The sequence below is a fragment of the Solanum verrucosum genome, unplaced genomic scaffold (genome assembly GCF_900185275.1).
Source record: "Solanum verrucosum unplaced genomic scaffold, falcon-dt-bn FXZP01000120.1, whole genome shotgun sequence".
Taxonomy (NCBI): Eukaryota; Viridiplantae; Streptophyta; class Magnoliopsida; order Solanales; family Solanaceae; genus Solanum; species Solanum verrucosum.
In genome coordinates, this window is record NW_026020714.1 from 537,970 (window position 1) to 557,869 (window position 19,900).

Here is a 19,900-nt window from a genome sequence, read left to right on the forward strand (position 1 = left end):
TAAATAAAAATAATTTGATTATTAATGAATTGTATATACATGCCTGATTGAATAGACTTTTTCTGATTTTTTGTTTGTTCTCTTTCATGAAGCAATGGCTTCCAAAGATGAACTTCACGAAAATGAGGTAGTAAAAAAACCCTCAAAAATTGTCAGAGGGAAAAAAAGCAACTTAATGGGTGAACGTTCTGTTGTCTTGCCACGTGTTGTACGTATTTACATAACGGACAATGATGCCACAGACTCGTCCAGTGATGAGGATGAAAATCTTCAAGGAGAGAAGTTCAAACGACATAAAAGGATTTGTAAAGAAATTATCATCAGAAATGGAAAAACCAAGGTCACTACAAAGATGGTATCGTCCAAAGAGAAAAAAGATACAAAACTTCTCCAAGAAAATGTAAAGAAGTACAGGGGAGTTAGACAACGAAAATGGGGAAGATGGGTTGCAGAGATTCGAGATGTAAGAACGAATAAACGACGTTGGTTGGGAAGTTTTGACACTGCGCTAGAAGCTGCTTTGGCTTATGACAAGGCAGCCATTGAAATAAAAGGTGCTAATGCTGTGACAAACATTATCGAGCCACCACCAAAGGAAAGCAACCCCATCCACCAATAAGGAAGACAGAAGGCATGCAGATCCTTGTATGTTTAGTTAATTTATTGGTTCAACTTTCGATAGGTTTATCCATTTCACCTTTGAAATTATGAGTTCAAAATTTGAACGTTTTAGCAGTTGAAAGACATGAATGTAAATAAGAAGATTTCCTTAGGGGGGAGAGTCCGGTGCTAGCCCCATATCTTCTTCCCCTTCTTGGTAGAAGTATTTAGTAATCACATATAATTTTTACTATTTGTTGCTTCATTTTGCTTTGTATCTTAATATTTTACTGCCATTTTTTTATGGAAATTTTGTTTTCCTAATAACTTCTCTTTTGAGCTGTTAGTCATTGATTCTTGGATGCCATGGCTGTACGAAAAGAGAAATCAACAAAGAACGTCACTAGTGTGTTAAATCATTTGTGATAAAAAATTCTTTCTTTATTATGTGCATAAAAATATTCATCAATCATTTTATTAATACGAGTTAATTTTATATAACCTAATCCTTCTTAAATTTCTAGAGGGAATTGAAAATTGATCTAACAGATTAAAAAATCTCGACTTTAAGAATCACATATCGTATATTTATTTGTTTATATAACATGTATTTATCCATAAGTAGCTATCGTTATTCAACTCTGAAAATTTGTGCATACTTGATTTTTATTTAAAGATACGTATGTATGTTTATTTTGTATCACTTGTCACAAAACACAAGCATAATCTCACATAAAATTCCAAATTCACTTTTATCTGGCTCTCCTTTAATATTTTAAATAGAAGAGAAGTCATAAATCTATCAAAGAATTGTGAATATAAGAGTATGCTTTTGTCTATTCAACCTCATGAATTTGTTTCTTTTGTCACGCCAAAATCAAGCCTAAAAATGTGTATCGTGTGATTTTATATATATATTTGTCTTATCATGACATCTCTATTTACTCAATCATGTTTGAAACTAAAGCATGATTATTATTAATTTAAAAAGAAAAATAGTATCGCCTTAATCCATATTAAGAATGAATTTACATTTAGTGAGAACTGTACAAAATTGACCTAAACATACGACTAATCTATTTAATGAAGAAAATGAGTAAAAATCTATGTGATATAAAACAACGTAATAAATAACTCTGATCAAATTTCTATGTCAAGCACCTCTCGATATGTTAAGGAACCAAAGAAATGGTAGCTTCATGTAAATTATTTAGCTTTTCAGAAAATTTTCAAGTGATCTATTTTTTTAAAAAAATCTTCCAATTACTTATTTTACGATATATGTTAAGCTATATTGAACATTTCTGTTACATCAAAAATATATTGTCTAAACTTTTTTTAACCCAAGGTTTATCTAGAAAAGTAGCATTTTTAAGATAATGTTCTTTTAGCAAATATTTACAAGGAATACAACAGAAACAACTCCGCTTCATCAATACATAAATCATGGCTATTCATGTTCCTCCAATTAATTAGTTCAACAACAACAATAATATATATAGTGTAATTCCACAAATAGAGTATGGAGTATGGAGAAGGTAATAAAATATACACCAACCTTTCTTTCATTTTGTGAAGAAAGATTAATTACAATGACCAACAACTCAAAAGAGAAGTTATTAGGAAAACAAAATTTCCATAAGAAAAAAATATGGCAGTAAAATATTAAGATACAAAGCAAGATGAAGCAACAAATAGTAAAAATTATATGTTATTACTAAATACTTCTACCAATAAGGGGAAGAAGATATGAGGCTAGCCCCCGGACTCTACCCCCTAACGAAACCTTCTTATATACATTCATGTCTTTCAACTACTAAACGTTCAACTTTTGAACTTAAAATTTCAAAGGTGAAATGGATAAACCTATGGAAAGTTGAACCAATAAAGTAACTAAACATACATGGATCTGCATGCCTTTTGTCTTCCTTATTGATGGATGGGTTGCTTTCCTTCGGTGGTGGCTCGATAATGTTTGTCACAACATTAGCACCTTTTATTTCAATGGTTGCCCTGTCTTAAGCCAAAGCAACTTCTAGCGCAGTGTCAAAACTTTCCAACCAACGTCGTTTATTCGTTCTTACATCTCGAATCTCCGCACCCCATCTTCCCCATTTTCGTTGTCTAACTCCCCTGTACTTCTTTACATTTTCTTGGAGAAGTTTTGTATATTTTTTTTCTTTGGACGATATCATCCTTGAAGTGACCTTGATTTTTCCATTTCTGATGATAATTTCTTTACAAATCCTTTTATGTCGTTTGGACTTCTCTCCTTGAAGATTTTCCTCCTCATCACTAGACGAGTTTGTGGCGTCATTGTCTGTTATGTAAATACGTACAACACGTGGCAAGACAATAGAACGTTCACCCATTAAGTTGCTTTTTTTTCCTCTGACAATTTTTGAGTGTTTTTTGACTACCTCATTTTCGTGAAGTTCATCTTTGGAAGCCATTGCTTCATGAAAGAGAACAAATAAAAAATCAGAAAAAGTCCATTCAATCAGGCATGTATATACAATTCATTAATAATCAAATTATTTTTATTTATGTACTCTCTCTGTCAACTTGATTGTTTGATTTTGACCTAGCACAAAGTTTAAGAAAATAAACAAATTAAATTCAAACTGTCAACTCCGAAATTCCATATCATAAGGATAAAAAGGAAATGAAAAAAATATTTTCTTAGTCTCAATTTAAGTGGCTCTTTGAGTTTTGAGAGTCAAACAAGTTTTGACTGTGACTTTTGTCATACAACTTTCAAATATTTTGAATTGTCAATTACTTGACTTATAGTAATTTTTACATAATTTTTGAATATATATAATTTTATTTTGAAAACCTTATAGATTTCATACCTGAATTTACCAACACAATTTGAAAATTTTGACTCTTGAAATGTTAAATATCCATATAAATTGTAATCGAGACACTATTTCAAGGATGGACATACCTTTGTGACAATTGTACTAAATTCCCTCGAAAGGAAATGAGTTATCTTACCTTTTTATCATTTTAAAAAAAAAAATTGTCTTTTCACATTTCTTAGGTGTAAAGAATGTAGATCTCTTATAAAAAAAGTTATTAAACTAAAAGAAATTTGTATAAGGTTGGAAAATAATTTCTCCCGAAATTTATATCCACTTTCACAAATGAAAGACTTCAGAATTTACATGAAATAAGATAGCTTGTCCTTTTAACAATTTAAATACAAAAAAATGTCATTTTTAAATTTTCATATGTATAAAAATGAAGATCTTTTAAAACTATAAAATCTCTTATTTATAAAAATTCTATAAAAGTAAAAATAATTTTGGAAAGGTCTAGAAATTATCTCTCTCAAGCTCACTTAAAATCCTAGATTCACTTTTGTTATGTTTTTTTTTTGGATTCCCACTCGTTGTCCAGAACCCACATTGGAGCTCCGACTAAATTCGAATCGCGCTCTGCATGGCCCATTCGGGAGTGGCGCTCCCAACATGATACTTTTGTTATGTTATTTCTTCACAGTTTCAAATAGAAAAAAATCATACAGTCCAGCATGAGTTTCATATAGTTCAAAAGATAAAATGCTCAAACACAAACAGATCTAAAGCATATATAAGTTTTAAATGCGTTTGTAGAAGCATATATGGAAAAAAAAAGTGATATCTTGTCTTCTTATGATTTGAATAAAATAAAATATTCTTTTCAGATCTCATATGTGTAAAAAAAAATGAATATATCTTATAAAAGGACATAAAATTAATTATTTTTTTTTGTAAAAGATTAAAAAATAATTTCAAATGAAAGAAAGAAACTCACATGTTACATTTCATAAAGAAGATGAAAATTAAATATACCTGAAAGAGAAACTCAAGAACTCTCACACAAATAAGAAGTTTTAATTTTTTGCGTTGTTGTTAATTATTTTACATTTTGATGGTCTTTTTATATAATTGAAACTAAGGGTGTCAATCGTATGGGATCGAGTCGATCTGAAATCGGCCCAAATCAGTAGAAGCCCAAATTAAACTAGTCCAAGATAAAGAAATATTCGTTGGAGGCACAAACTTTTAGAGAATCTCTTTGTCAATTTTTTGACCTATGTGGGGCGACTAAAGCTTACAAAAATTAGAAATCTAATCTCGTATTTTATTAAAGTTTCTTCAAAAAAAAAAAAAACTCTCCATTAATCTATAAATATTTTTCCATATTCTCTCAATTTCTCTACTCTTTTAACTTTCAGGAATTTAATATTTAATTTCAACTTTCGCAAAACTCATTAATTCTCATATCTCTACGATATCGCTTATTAGTTATTCCATTACTTATTTTTATTAATTATTAATTTATTATTTTCTTAAAGTGCTAATAAGATTATTATTATTATTATTATTATTATAATATTACTCATATAAATTATTATTATTAGTTATTAATTTATTATTTCTCTGAAAATGCTAGCAAGATTATTGTTATTTTAATTTTACTTTTTAGTTAATATTATTATTACAATTTTACTTTCCAGTTACTACTTATAAGTTATTATTATTAATTAATACTTAATACGTGTTAGTTGATAATTATTAGTTTATTACTTTATTATTATTTTGATTTATTAGGTAACTCAATGATCAAAAGTATCAAGGATTAATTATCACTATTAACTAATCAGGTGAAATTATAACTCCTAAGTTAATAAGATCATCAAAATAATTAAATTTTTATTATTGCTTTATTAAATGATTTCTTTAAATTTTAATCTACATAAAAATAATGACTACTGCATACTAAAAAATATATTTTAACTTAATAAAATATAAAAAATATACTAATATAGTGCGAGACTTATCTTTTTATGATTATTAAAAATTGAGCACTAAAAATTAATATAAAGTACAAAAATTTCAATATTTTTGGTGCTAATTACATTCTATCTTTTCAAGCTATGCTCAATTCTTAGCCTTTTTATTTTGTTGGGGATATCAGTTATATTTTTGAAGTAATTATTTGTGTTTGACATGTGAGTTTTTATGGCAGAAAAATAAGTTTATTTTTTACATAAAAAACGTTTGAATTGTTTTATTCAAATTATAAAAATAGAAGAGATCACATTTACTTGTTTCTATGTGTGCTCCTACGAGCATATTTTAAGACTTTTGTATGTGTATATTCTATTGCTTTAGGTCTTCTCGTCTCTGAGCATTTTATTTTTTGAGCTATATGAAATTCATTAATGGATTTATGACATCCTTAATATGTGGAAGTTTTCTATTTAAAATTTGAAATTCTAGAGAAATGACCTAACAAAAGAGAAGCTAGAATTTTAAGTTGGATATGAGATCTCTTGCTTTTCATAATTTGAATAGAAGAAAATAATTTTTTTAAATTTTTTAGATGTAAAAATTTAAACACATGTATGTAAAAATTGTGCCTAGAACTTGTTTTGACTTTCAAAATTTTGAATGTGTCACATAAATGAAGTGTATGTGTAGCGACCCTCTTGATCGTTATGAGGGAGCCTTTAGTGAAAGAAATTAAGGGAGAAAAGTGTTGGTTTGAAGAGTTGTAAATTTCAGGCTAGGCTACGCTTGGGCGAATTCTGAGTGAGGTAGGGTGTGGGGCGATCTAGGAAAAGAACTGCGGGAAACATTTAAGTATAGTATAATTTCGTTGTTGCTAATAAATTAAGTAGTCTATAGGGCTTTACGGAAATGAGTTCGGACAAGCTAAATATGCATAATTTTTTAAATTCAAATTGTAAGAAGACAAAAAATGTAATTTCTTCGTTTCTTTGTGTGCTTCTACAAGCATATTTTAAAACTTATATATGCATAGATTCTATTGTTTTAGGTTTGATTTTTTTTTTTTTAAACAATTTATCTTTTGAACTATATGAAATTTATTGATGGATTTATGACATCCTAATTGTGTGGAAAATTTTCTATTTGAAAATCTAGAGAAATAACTTAACAAAAGAAAATTCTAGAATTTTAAGCGAGTTTAGGAGAAATGGTTTTCTAGTTCTTTTTAAGAATATATAATATAAGTGAGTGGGTGTAAACATTCGAAGAAGTGAGATCTCTCACCCTATTACAAATTGAATAAAATAAAATGACCATTTAAAATCTCTTATATGTAAAAGTGAAGATCTCTTATGTATAGAGACGAAGATCTCTTATAAAGTCATAAAACTAAAAAAAGTTTTTTAAGGGCTAAAAAAGACTCATTTTAAATAAATTTTGTAGTCTTCATTTGTGACTAGGGATAAAAAATTTAGGGACATGATTTTTTAGCTTCTATTTCAATTTATTTGTCTTACTGTTACTGTTTTTTTTAATCTGTTTAAAAAGAGATGTTTATTGCCTTTTTGACAACTCTTTAATTATAACTTTCCACGTTAAGAACTCACTAAATTAAATGACATTTCGTTATATTCTACATACCTTAGGTTTAAAGACTACAAGATTCAAAATTCTTCTTTATTTTCTTAAATTTTGTGCCAAATCAAAATTAGAACAAATAAAGGAACATAAATGAAGTGTATGCATGTCTGGTCTGATGGAATTTTCGTTCTTTTATTTTTGTTCTCTTTTCCTGAAGCAATGACCTCCAAGGATGAGCTTAAAAAAATGAGGCAATCGAAAAATCTTCAAAAATTGTTAGGGTAAAAAAATCTTGTACGTATTTACATGCTGGATAGTGATGCCACAGACTCATCTAGTGATGATGAGGAAAATCTTCAAGGAGAGAAGTCCAAGCGACATAAAAGAATATTTCACGAAATCATCATTGAAAAGGGAAAGACCAAGGTCTTTTCAAAAAGAATGTCGTCCAAAGATAAGAAAGATACAAAACTACTCCCTGAAAATGTAAAGAAGTACAAGGGAGTTAGTCGGCGAGAATCGGGATGGTGGGGAGCAGAGATTCAAGATGAAAGAAAGAATGTTCGATGTTGGTTAGGAACTTTTGATATTGCTATAGAAGTTGCTTTGGCTTATGACAAGACAACCATTGAAATAAGAGGTTCTAATGGTTTCACAAACATTCTCGAGCCACCAAGGAATCAACCACATCAAGACTGTGCCACCAATAAGGAACACAAAAGGCAGATTGTAACAACCTGTTCCCGTCGTTATAGAAATTCCAACGGGGGAAAAATTCGGACCGGAATTTTTTTTCGTAGTATTTGAATTTTCCCAACCTAGTCCAGATTTGGACAAAATTGGAGTCTTTCAGGTGTAAGGAAATCTAGTAACAATCGGGTGATTTATTTATAATTCTGGTTATATGAGTGGTTAGATAACTCATTAAAGAACCCGTACGACTTTACGAAATTGAATTCGGGTGAGTAGAACTCCCGAAATCGATCTCAGCGTAAAGAGTATTTTCTAATCGTCGTTGGTTAGAGGTGTGTTCTGAAATGGGGGTCTTGGAATTCTTTAAATAACTCACTAGTTCTGTGCAAGCCGTTTTAGAAGGATTGGTACCGCTCTGGCAGGGCCGCTGCAGTGGGGTGAGGGCCGCTTGGCGGGTTCGACGCGACTTAAGGTCGTAAATAAATCCCTAAACAACTTTATTCTGCACTTTTCGATTATTAGAGCTAAGAAACGAACCCCAAGCGACTCCTAACAGTTTTCCACCATTCTTGAGGCTAAATGTAAGCTTTTCACTCCCCGAATCCATTTTTCGATCCGTAGAACGTAATAGAATGGGTAATTATCGATGGGGGAGGGTTTTTGATCTAGATTCTATGGTGGAAACAACCCTAAATTGGATAATTGGGATCATGGGTATGATCTACGGTTGTTAGGATTGTTAGTAATTCGGGTAATTAGTGATTATTTATTGATTCTCGTATTATGTTGATTGTTTGTAGACCAAGAACAAGCGGAACGAATCTAGAAAGGGAAGGATCAAGTTTCTTAGGGTTTCAAGCTTGTTTTGAGGTAGGTGATGAGTGTGATTCTATGATTGTGTGATGTATGTTTGTTCTTGCTTCATTAGGATACATGTATGTATATACATGTTGCATTATTGATCACACCTGTTGTAATGAGGTAGATGAATGATGGTTACCATGAAATCATGACTTAATTGTATGATCTTGAGGATATACGTGTGAATGTGATTGTGGTGTGTTGAATGGATGGGTTTCCACGTTTTGGCATAACTAACTTGGATCGGTTGTCACGTTCCGGCATAATTATGGGATCGGTTGCCATGTTTCGACATAATCATTAGATCGGGTACCACGTTCCGGTATGCTAACTGTTTGGGTTTGGGTTCCATGAGAGGACCAATGACTTGTCATAATTATGTATTTTGAGACATGTGAAGTTGTTTAATGTTCTTAAATATTGATGATATTGTATATGTTCGATATATGCATGTGATTATATTGTTGTTTGACTTATGTATGTTGCACTTAGTGGGATAGATGTGTGATCCTACCAGTACACGGTGGTAGTGTACTGATACTGCACTTGCTCTTATTTTTATTGAGTACAGGACATCTTCAAGCGGCTACTGACAGACTTCGCTTAGGAGATCATTGATCGTTTGAATTCAAGGGTGAGCCAATTCTTTCGGGCTGCCATGGGTTCTCTTTCGTCTATGTCCACCATTTTCGGACTTAGACTATGTTCTAGTTAGTTGATTAGTTCATTAAATTGAGGTTGCATCCCTTCTTGTTTAGACTTGTTGAACTTTAGATGTTTTGGTACATTGACTTTCAGGTTTTAGGCATTACTTCCGCAATATTAGTTTATTATTGTTAGAGTTATGAGAACTCTATTTATATCCTTAGATTTAACTTGCTTCCGTAACTTAAATGCCTTAGTTTTGGGTTAGTTTCTTGGTTTGGGTTGTAGTAGTGGTTCTCCCATCGGAGAGTTAATGTGGGTGTCAATCACAATGCTGTGGGTCGTGACAAATTTGGTATCAGAGCCCAGGTTCATTGATGTCGATGTACCAGAATGAGTCTAGTAGAGTCTCGCGAAACGGTACGGGGACACCTTTACTTTTCTTCGAGAGGCTAAAGGACTTTAGGAAATCTCACTGTTTTCTCTGGTCTCCTTTCGTGTTATGACTTGATTCCAATTGGTCTCTGGCGATTCAAATTGGTATCTAACTTCCCTCACTCTTTTTTCCACAGATGGTTAGCACTAGATACAACGACGTCAGGCCCGTAGCTCTCGTCAATGCTCCTGCTAAGGAATCTGCAGCGAGAGGTTGCAATCGAGGTAGGGGTAGAGGAAGATCTAGGGGTAGAAGCCGTTGAAGAGTATCACCTGCTGGGAATGAAGCTCCTGTTGAGAATGCTCTTGTGAATGAGAACCCTCCTGCGTATCATAAAGAGATTGAAGAGGAGAATGTTGATATTGAGGATGTGGGACAAGAGGAAGAGGTGCAGGCTGAGACTACCGATGTTACCCCAATAGACCCAATGTTAGCTCGATAGATCATATCATTCTTGAAATGCTTGGTTGAACCTGGAGTGCTTTCTTCTGTTCAAGCAACTTAAGCTCCTACTAATCCTTATGTCGCTAGCACTGCGCCCAAGGTGGGTGGAACGAGAGGTAGTGATGCTTTGTTTCATTTTTTGTTGGGATCTGTTATGACTGGTAATAAGCATGAAATGTTGACTAAGTTTCTGAAGCTAAAGCCTCATGTGTTTCTTGGTTCTGAGAATGAGGATGCTTATGAGTTTATCTTAGATTGCTATAAGAGGCTTCATACGTTGGGAATTGTCCATCAGCATGGGGTTGAGTTTGTGTCCTTTCAACTTCAAGGTGAGGCTAAGTAGTGGTGGAGATCTTATATGGAATGCAGATCTTCTACTTTACCTCCACTTACTTGGACCTAATTTCATGCTCTATTTCTAGAGAAGTATGTTCCTAGGACCTTGGGGGATCTCAAGAAGGATGAGTTCATGGCTTTGGATCAAGGGGATATGACTGTGGCTGCTTATGAGGCCAAGTTCCATGTTTTGTCTAGATATGCTATTCAATTGGTGACGACTAAGGAAGAGAGAATCCGGTTATTTATTAGGGGGCTAAATTTTGAGTTGCAAGTATTATTTGTTCATATGACTTCTGCAGGGAGGAGCTTTAATGAGGTGATAGACTATGTTAAGAAAATAGAGGGGGTGAGGCGTGACGGTCAAGCTAAAGCGTCGGTAAAAAAAGCCAAGAACTCGGGTAACTTTCAAGGTTCCTATTCTAGAGGTTTCGGAAGGCCAATGCCTGCAGCCAAGGCAATTCAGTCAGCTATGCCCGCCTCTGCAGGTAGTTACACGGAAATTCCATCTCATAATTTTCAGGATAGGCAGGGAGTCGCACTTTCGACAGGCGACAAACCATCTTTTGATCGTACTTGTTACAACTGTGGTGAACCTGGGCATATGAGAAGAGATTGTCCCCACCCACGTGTGTTAGATTCCACACAGTAGCAGTCTAGAGCAGTGGTACCCGCGGGGAATGGTAAAATGGTAGAGGACGTCCACAAGGTGGGCGATGAGGTAATTAGCGAGGCCGTGCAGGTAGAGGAAATGGTAATGTAGGTAGAGGTAATGCGCAACTAGGCAGGGAAGTGGTTTGTCAAGATAATAGGACTTAATGTTATGCCTTTCTGTGAAAGAATGAGGCAGAGGCGTCTGACGATGATCACATGTACTATTCTTGTCTGTGACCGGATGGCTAATGTGTTATTTGATCCGGGTTCTACTTATTCTTATGTATCTGTGCGATTTTCCTCAGAGTTTGATATGATTTGTGATATACTTGATGCCCCTATCCATGTTTCTACCCCAGTTAGAGAGTCAGTCATAGTTATATATGTCTATCGTGCTTGTCCTATTTTGTTTATAGGTTTTCAGACTTGGGCTGATTTAGTTATTTTGGATATGACTGACTTTGACATAATCTTAGGCATGACTTAGTTGTCCTCTTATTATACCGTACTTAATTGTAATACTAAGTCCGTAACTCTGGAAATTCTGGGAAGGGAAAAATTTGAGTGGGAAGGGGTGTACAAGCCTAATTGAACCAAGATCATATCCTCCATTCGAGCTAAGAAATTGATAGGGCAGGGTTGTTTGGCTTATTTGGCTCATATTAGTGATGTTGAGGTTAAGGCTCCATCCATTGGGTCTATTCCTGTGGTGTCAGAATTTAGAGAAGTGTTTCCTAGTGACTTGCCTGGTATGCCTCCGGGTAGAGATATAGATTTCTGCTTTGATTTAGAGCCTTATACGCGCCCCATTTCTATTCCTCCATATCGTATGGCTCCGGCAGAATTAAGGGAGCTTAAGGCTCAAATCCAAGAGCTTCTTGATTAGGGATTTATTCGTCCTAGTGCTTCCCCATTGGGTGCCCCAATTTTGTTTGTTAAGAAAAATGATGGTAGTATGAGAATATGTATAGATTACCGGCAATTGAATAGGGTCACTATTTGAAACAAGTACCCTTTGCCTCGAATAGATGATCTTTTTGACCAATTGCAAGGTGCATCGATTTTCTCTAAGATTGATCTAAGGTCTAGCTACCATCAGTTGAAAATTAGGCCTGAGAATGTGCCCAAGACGGCGTTTAGGACTCGCTATGGGCACTATGAATTCCTAGTTATGTCTTTTGTTTTGACTAATACGCCTGCAACGTTCATGAGTTTGATGAATAGGGTGTTTAAGACATTTCTTGATTCATTTGTTATAGTCTTTATTGATGATATTTTGGTCTACTTGAAAAGTGAGGAAGAACATGCCAACCATCTTCGTGTTGTTTTGGGTGTTCTTGGGAAACAAAGGTTGTATGCTAAATTTTCTAAGTGTGAATTTTGATTGACTTCTGTTGCATTTTTGGGGCATGTAGTTTTGAAAGAAGGGGTAATGGTGGATCCTCAAAATATTGAGGCGGTTAAGAATGGGTTCGACCTAGCTCTGTGACGGAAGTTAGGAGTTTTGTGGGGCTCGCTAGCTATTATCGTCGATTTGTGAAGAACTTTGCTTTTATTGCCACTCACTTGACTAATTTGACCAAAAATGAGATACCATTTGCGTGGACTGAAAAATGTGAGGAGAGCTTCCAAAGGCTCAAGACTCTTTTGACTACCGCACCTATTCTAGCGTTACCGGTGGAAGGTAAGGATTTTATAGTTTATTGTGATGCTTCTCATTCTGGGTTGGGCGCGGAGTTAATGCAGGATAATAATGTTATAGCCTATGTGTCACGCCAATTGAAGGTACATGAGAGAAATTATCCAACGCATGATTTGGAGTTGGCAGCGGTAGTATTTGCTCTTAAGATTTGGCGACATTGCCTCTATGGTGTTAAATGTGAGGTATTTACTGATCATCGTATGTTCACTCAAAAGGATCTGAATCTAAGACAACGAAGGTGGATGGAGGTACTTAAAGATTATGATGCCACCATTCAATACCATCCGGGTAACGCTAATGTAGTGGCAGATGCTTTGAGTCGGAAGGCAGTGAATATGGGTAGTTTAGCTTACCTAAGTGTAACCAAGCGACCTTTGGCTAAGGAAATTCAGACCTTAGAGTCCAAGTTCATGCAGTTGGACATCTCAGAAAGAAGTAGGGGGTGTTAACTAGTATTGAAGTAAGGGCCATATTCATTAAGGAGATCAAGGCCAAACAATTTGAGAATGAGAATTTGGAGGAGCTTAGGAAGAAGACTGCGAATGGTTAGGCACAAGAGACCACTCTTGATACGGATGGTGTGCTCAATTTTAAAGGGAGAATATGTGTTCCTAGAGTAGATGACTTGATTGAGAAATTGTTGGCAGAGTCTCATGGTTCGCGATATTCTATTCATTCGGGTATGACCAAGATGTATCGACATTTGAAGCGAATTGATTGGTGGCCGAGCATAAAAAAGGATATAGCGGAGTTTGTGGGGAAGTGTCCAAATTATCAACAAGTGAAGTATGAACATCAAAGGCATGCAGGTTTGCTTCAAAGAATGTCAATTCTGGAATGGAAGTAGGAAACAATAGCCATGTATTTTGTGGTTGGTCTTCCCAAGACTTTGGGAAAGTTTGATTCTATTTGGGTAGTGGTTGATAGATTGACCAAGTCAGCCTATTTTATTCCGGTAAGAACATATTATAATGCTGAACAATTGGCTAAAGTTTATGTAAAAGTGATAGTGAGGTTGCATGGGGTGCCCTTCTCTATCACCTCAGACCGTGGTACCCAATTCACATCCAAGTTTTGGAGGAAACTACATGATGAATTGGGCACACAACTAATTTTTAGTACAACCTTCCATCCACAGACATACGGACAGTCAAAGAGGACTATCCAAGTGTTAGAAGACATGTTGAGGGAATGTGTGATTGATTTTGGAGGGCATTGGGATAAATTCATACCTTTGTGTGAGTTCTCCTATAATAATAGTTATCACTCCAGTATTGATATGGCACCATTTGAGGCATTATATGGGAGGGGATGTAGATCACCCATAGGATGGTTTGAGGCCGGAGATGTGAAGCCATTGGGGGTTGCTTTAGTAAAGGATGCTCAAGAGAAGGTGAGAAGTATCCAAACTAAACTTTTAGCAGCCCATTGTAGACAAAAGAAGTATGCGGATCATAAGGTAAGCGACATGGAGTTTCAAACTGGCGAAAATATTCTTCTTAAGGTATCACCTATGAAAGGGGTGATGAGATTTGGAAAGAAGGGCAAACTAAGTCTGCGATACATTGGCCCCTTTGAGGTTCTTGAATGTGTAGGACCAGTAACGTATATATTAGCTTTACCTCCTAAACTATCGAGTGTTCATTCGATAATTCATGTGTCCATATTGAAGAGGTATCATGGTGACGGGAATTATATCTTAAAGTGTGACTCAATTGTGTTAGACAAGGACCTCCAATATGAGAAGGAACCAATTGCAATTCTTGATCGTGATGTGCGTAAGTTAAGGACCAACGAGATTATGTCCGTGAAAGTTCAATGGAAGCATCGTCCAGTTGAGGAAACTACTTGGGAAACCGAGAGAAACATGCGAGACAAGTATCCCCAATTGTTCATCGATTCAGGTACTACTTCATTCTTTCCTTTGCCTATTTTCCTAAGTTTTGTCACTCGGGGATGAGTGATGGGTAAATTGGTATCTATTGTAATGACCTGTTTCCGTCGTTATTTTTATTTTTTTATTTTAAAGATAGGCCAGGCTCATTTTTATTAAACAAAAGGGGCAAAAAACACCCAGATCAGCCCATGTCCACTAAAGGACAACAAGGCCTAAAGCCCTAAATCATTCTTTCTAATTACAGAATATGAAACTACCCTAGCAAAAAAAATCAGCAAAACAGAGAAATCTTCAACCATGCCTTCAAGATCATATCTTGATAGTTGATGATAAAAGTAATCTTCATTATCGTTTCTTCATCTCGTCCTCTGTATTTGATACACAGCGACCCATCTGTAGCTAATTCAACAACCTCTATCCCATTTCCATAGATTGATGGGTTGACCCTCGATTGAGGATGATACCACCATCAAATCTGTGTAAACTAAGCTATTAGTTGCTAAAAGCTTCTCCTCTTTTTTTTATGCAGGTAGCGAAGGATACGCTGCTGTAGCTATCAAATTTAGAGACATTGAAAACTCCGTCCATGCCATAGCTTGAGACAAGGTAACCTCCATTACCATTCTTCTATTCCTTCTATATATCTTAATATCCAATGAAACACCAGTAGCTAAGACACTGAAAGCACCTGATCCGTCCTATTGTTGCATTTGTATGTTGTTGATCTAGCTTAACAAGAACGGTAAACTCATGGATATTGACTTCAATACCAACTAACCATGTAGTGATTTAAAGTCATTTGGATACCTCCAAGCTCTCACCAGGTGCTAACATTAAATCCTATGAAATAGCTTCTTACATGGCCCTATATTGTATTGACTTCAATCCATAGTTTGCTTTATTTCAATGTTGCTAGCTTAATTATTTTGATGGCTTTCTAATATTTGGGATGCTGTGTTTATCAAGGTTTATTAACCTTCTTCCTTGACTTGGAACCTCCTGAAAACTGTTAAATTGATAGTTACCTGTAAAATCAAAAATTAGGTTAGTGAAATAATCAGCTAGCGTATTTTGCCTCTCTAAAAGAGTGTTGTACACTTGCTGTAATTAAGGTCAACACTGACACATTCCATGGAGTTTCCCATTTGCCTTCTAGAATCCGGACCATTGCTAGTGAATCTGTCTCTATAATAATATAATTGAGTTTGTTATCTCTACAATACATCAGACCTTCTCTTATGGCTCTTGCTTCAGCCACCCATATTAGTTGTGTTAGGTAAAAGAAATTCTTTAGCAACTATAATTTCACCTCCTAAATTTCTGATGCAAAATGCAGCAGAACTAGGTCCATGATTACCCCTAGATGCCCCATCAATATTACACTTCAGCCATTTAGGGGGATGGGCACTCCACCTTACAATCTTGTAGCTAATTTTGGGGTGACAACTTTCCAGTAATTGAATGATATCACACCACCCCCTATTCCCAGCAATTAGATTAAACCTACTCCATATAAATTTATTTATCAAATCATCGATATCCCTTATAATCTTATTCATTGACACTTTTCCCCATACAAAACAGTGTTCCTCCTTTTCCAGATAGACCACATCATGATCATAGGAACAACCTGATAAACTGTTTTACACCAAGAGTTACCTTCTGCTTCCCACCATAGTTTTATAGATTGCTTGAGGAAGGAGCCTCTTTGTACTTCTGCTGCACTAGTATAGTGATTCCAAATTCCTTTAGCCACTTCTCCATTATAGAATAGATGTTCTATGGATTATATTTCTGGGCTATGGCAACAGCTGCAATCACTGGATGTGTCTGTGCTCCATGAGTGTAGAAGTTGACCAACTGGTAGCTTCTCTTCTCAGACCCTCCAGTTCAAGAAAGAAATTGTAAAAGGGAGACATTTCCTCCATAAGAGACTAAAGTCTTCCTACACTTCCTCGTTGTTTCTCAGAAGTTCCCAAGCACTTTTGATAGTGAAAGTGCCTTTGTTATTTTTCGTCCACCATGCCTTGTCCTGCTGATCAGTTAGTTGTATATCCCCCATGTAATTCCTTGTATGCTCCACTACATGTGCTGGAAGTACCTTCTTCATTTCTCCCAAGTCCCAACCATCATCTGTGAGAAACTCTTTAATCTCTCTTAGATTATGGCAAGTGTCACAATCTGTTGGGACCTTATACAACAAGTCTAGATTAGACCAGTTGTCATACCAAATGTTAGAGGTACCACCCCTAGGTTCCCACCACAAATGATTTTCAATTTCATTCCTATTCTGTAACATATGCTTCCAAACTTGAGATCCCCTTTTCCACTGAACCAGGGTTGGGATCTGCTTCTTGCAGTACTTATTCCATAGAAAGTTAGCCTATAAAGAGTTCTGGGTCCTAAATTTCCACCACAACTTTGCATACATGGCATTAGAAATATCAGCAATAGATCTAAAGCCTAGACCTCTTTCTTCTTTAGGTGGGCAGACCCTTTCCCATGCAACCCAGTGTTTGCTTCTTTCTACCTTCTTATTGTTCCAGAAGAATTTAGCAAATATTTTGTTGAGTTCCTACATGACACAAGCAGGAGAAACAATAGCAGATAACACATACAGAGGGATACTCTGTAGAACACTCTTAATCAGGACCTCATTTCCTCCATATGACAATAATCTTCCTTTCCATGCTTGCAATTGACCGTTCACTCTTGCTAATAGATCAACAAAGTGTTCTTTTCTCTTCCTTGTGTGTATTAAAGGGCAGCCCAAATACTTCAAGGGGTAAGAACCCTTTACCATTCTTGTAGCTTGTTGAACTTGAGTTGTTATAGATTCACCAATATTTTGATGAATATAGAAAAAGCTCTTCTCCTTATTTATTTTTTTGCCAGAGCACCTTTCATATTCATGTAGGATATCCATTATCCTTAATATGGAGTAGCTATTAGTGGAACTAAAAATAATTGTATCATCAGCATAAGCTAGATGATTCAGCTGTCCACTCCACTTTGGCATTTCATATGCTACAAATTGTGCATCTTCAAATAGTATATTTAGAGCTCTAGTTAGGACTTCTGCAGATAAAATGAATAATGTTGGGGACAAAGGATCCCCTTGTTTCAGACCTCTTGTGGAGTGAAAAAAACCTTGAGCCTGTCCATTTATCAAAATTGAGTAATAATTATTAGAAATCAATCTCCTAATCCAGTCAACAAAAATATTAGAGAAACCCATCTTCCCAAGGACTCTGTTTAAGAAGAACCATGATACTCTATCATAGGCCTTAGCCATATCTAGTTTAATCACAATGTTTGCTGGTTTACCCTTTTTTGCTAAGTCAGTTATCAGTTCCTGAGCTAGCAACACATTCTCTATAATACTTCTCCCTTTTACAAAACCTGATTGGTTTTGGGATATGAGATTAAGAAGAATACCCTCAAGTCTGTCATGCAAAATTCTAGAAAGAATTTTATTAACAAAATTTCTCAATCTAATAGGTCTCATATCAGAGAAATACTACACTTTCTCTTTCTTTGGTATTAAAACCAAATGAGTATGAGTGATTGATTTGGGAAGGGTGCTGCCCAGAAAAAAACTCTGCACCATCTTCAAAATATCATATCTTACTATGTCCCAACATTCCTGGAAAAATCTTCCTGTCAATCCATCTGGTCCACATGCACTATCCCTATTAAGATTAAAAACTGCATTCTTGACTTCCTCCATCTCTGGTTTTTTCCCTAGAGCTTCATTATCATCTTCTGTGACTACTGCAGGAATATGTTGAAGTAAAAAGGAATCAGTACAATCCATTTCTTTCTTAAATTGTTCCTGATAAAAAGTAATAGCCTCTACTATAATAAGTTGCTCCTCCTCTAACCAGTCACCACTAGAGTTTCACATTTTATTAATCTTCAGCCTTTGTCTTTTGCCCTTTACTATACTCTGAAAGAATTTAGTATTTTTATCCCTACTGTTAAACCAATCATAACCTTCATTCTGTTGCCAGTACCTTTCCTCCAGATGAAGATATTTGGTGAATTCAGCCTGTGCCCTTTGCATGATTATTCTATTTTCACAATTGGGAACCTCCTCAAATAGCCTTTCTTTAACTTTAGCAATTTCCTCCCTTATTATCAAATGCTGAAATATATCTCCATATGTTGCCCTACTCCATAAAGTCAAAGCCTTTTTGACCCTCTTGATCTTTATTTTGTAATCTAGAAAAGGATTAAGAGTGATTTATGAGTCCCAATTCATTCGCACCACCTCCTTGAAGGACTTGTGTTCTGTCCAGAAGTTTTGAAACCTGAAAGGTTTCTTAACTTTATTTTCAACATGATTGAATGACAATAAGAGTGGGGCATGATCAGAACCAATCCTTGGTAGGTGCTCCACTTTTATTTCTGAGAAGCAATGTGTAATTTGATAATTGATTAGAACCTTATTCAGCCTCTCAAATATGCAATCTGAGCCAGCCCTACCATTCCACCAAGTGAAAGGGCTTCCTATGTAGTTAGCTTGACTGAGCTCACATGAATCTATGCAGGTTTTAAAATCATCCGCCAGAACATAGTTTATAAGAAGGCCCCCTATCTTCGCTCCTTCATTCAAAACTACATTGAAGTCTCCCCCTATGCTCCATGGATCAGTTATGTCTTGACTCAGATTGGAAATTTCTTCCCATAGTGACTGTCTGAGAGCCCCATTACACTTGGCATACACAGAAGTGTGCACCAGAAATTTTCCACTAGATAAATCTTTCAACCTCAAAGTGATTTGTTGATCTAAGTTACTGACTATGGCAACTTCATATCCATGGTTGACAAATATCCAGATTTTACCATTAACATTATTAAATGCTAATGACATTTTGAGTTTTGTTTTATAACTGTTGAGAGTATTCATATGCTGAAAAGGTTCCAATAGAGCCACAAAAGCAAACTTGTGATACATGAAGAGATTGCACTCTTTGGAAAGCTTTGTGTGACTTTACTGACCTAATATTCCATATTAATGCCTTCATCATTTAAATTTGTTAGGAGTTATTATAGTCCTCTTTGGTTGAACTCTACTAGGCTGACTATTCTCCTCATTCCCTTGTTTCTTCCCTTTCATTGATGTTTTGATTGCAATGATTGTCCTTGGGGATAAATTCGCCTCCTGCATGATTTGGTCCTCATTTACTTCTTTAAGTATCTTTGTTCCTCCTTTTTTATCCTCCATTAGTTCACTAATGAGTTGATTGTGAGAGACTATGTTG

General features: G+C 35.3%; 2 protein-coding genes and 1 pseudogene across 2 annotated transcripts in view; 1 reads left to right on the plus strand and 2 right to left on the minus strand.

Annotated features, from left to right (window-relative positions):
• The window catches only part of LOC125812567 (D-cysteine desulfhydrase 2, mitochondrial), a 125,506-nt gene that overhangs the window by 80,090 nt on the left and 25,516 nt on the right, over positions 1–19,900 (minus strand). The gene's annotated exons all lie outside the window — the stretch shown is intronic.
• The window catches only part of LOC125812492 (AP2-like ethylene-responsive transcription factor TOE2), a 35,814-nt pseudogene continuing 16,008 nt past the window's right edge, over positions 95–19,900 (plus strand).
• Positions 2,619–3,053, minus strand: LOC125812588 (ethylene-responsive transcription factor CRF1-like). The gene has a single exon (XM_049492081.1). It carries the CDS (start codon positions 3,051–3,053, stop codon positions 2,619–2,621), a length of 435 nt encoding a protein of 144 aa, XP_049348038.1.

What these genes read in the sequence shown, in the direction of transcription:
- LOC125812588 (XM_049492081.1), bottom strand. Translation starts at nt 3,053, where the DNA reads ATGGCTTCCAAAGATGAACTTCACGAAAATGAGGTAGTCAAAAAACAC.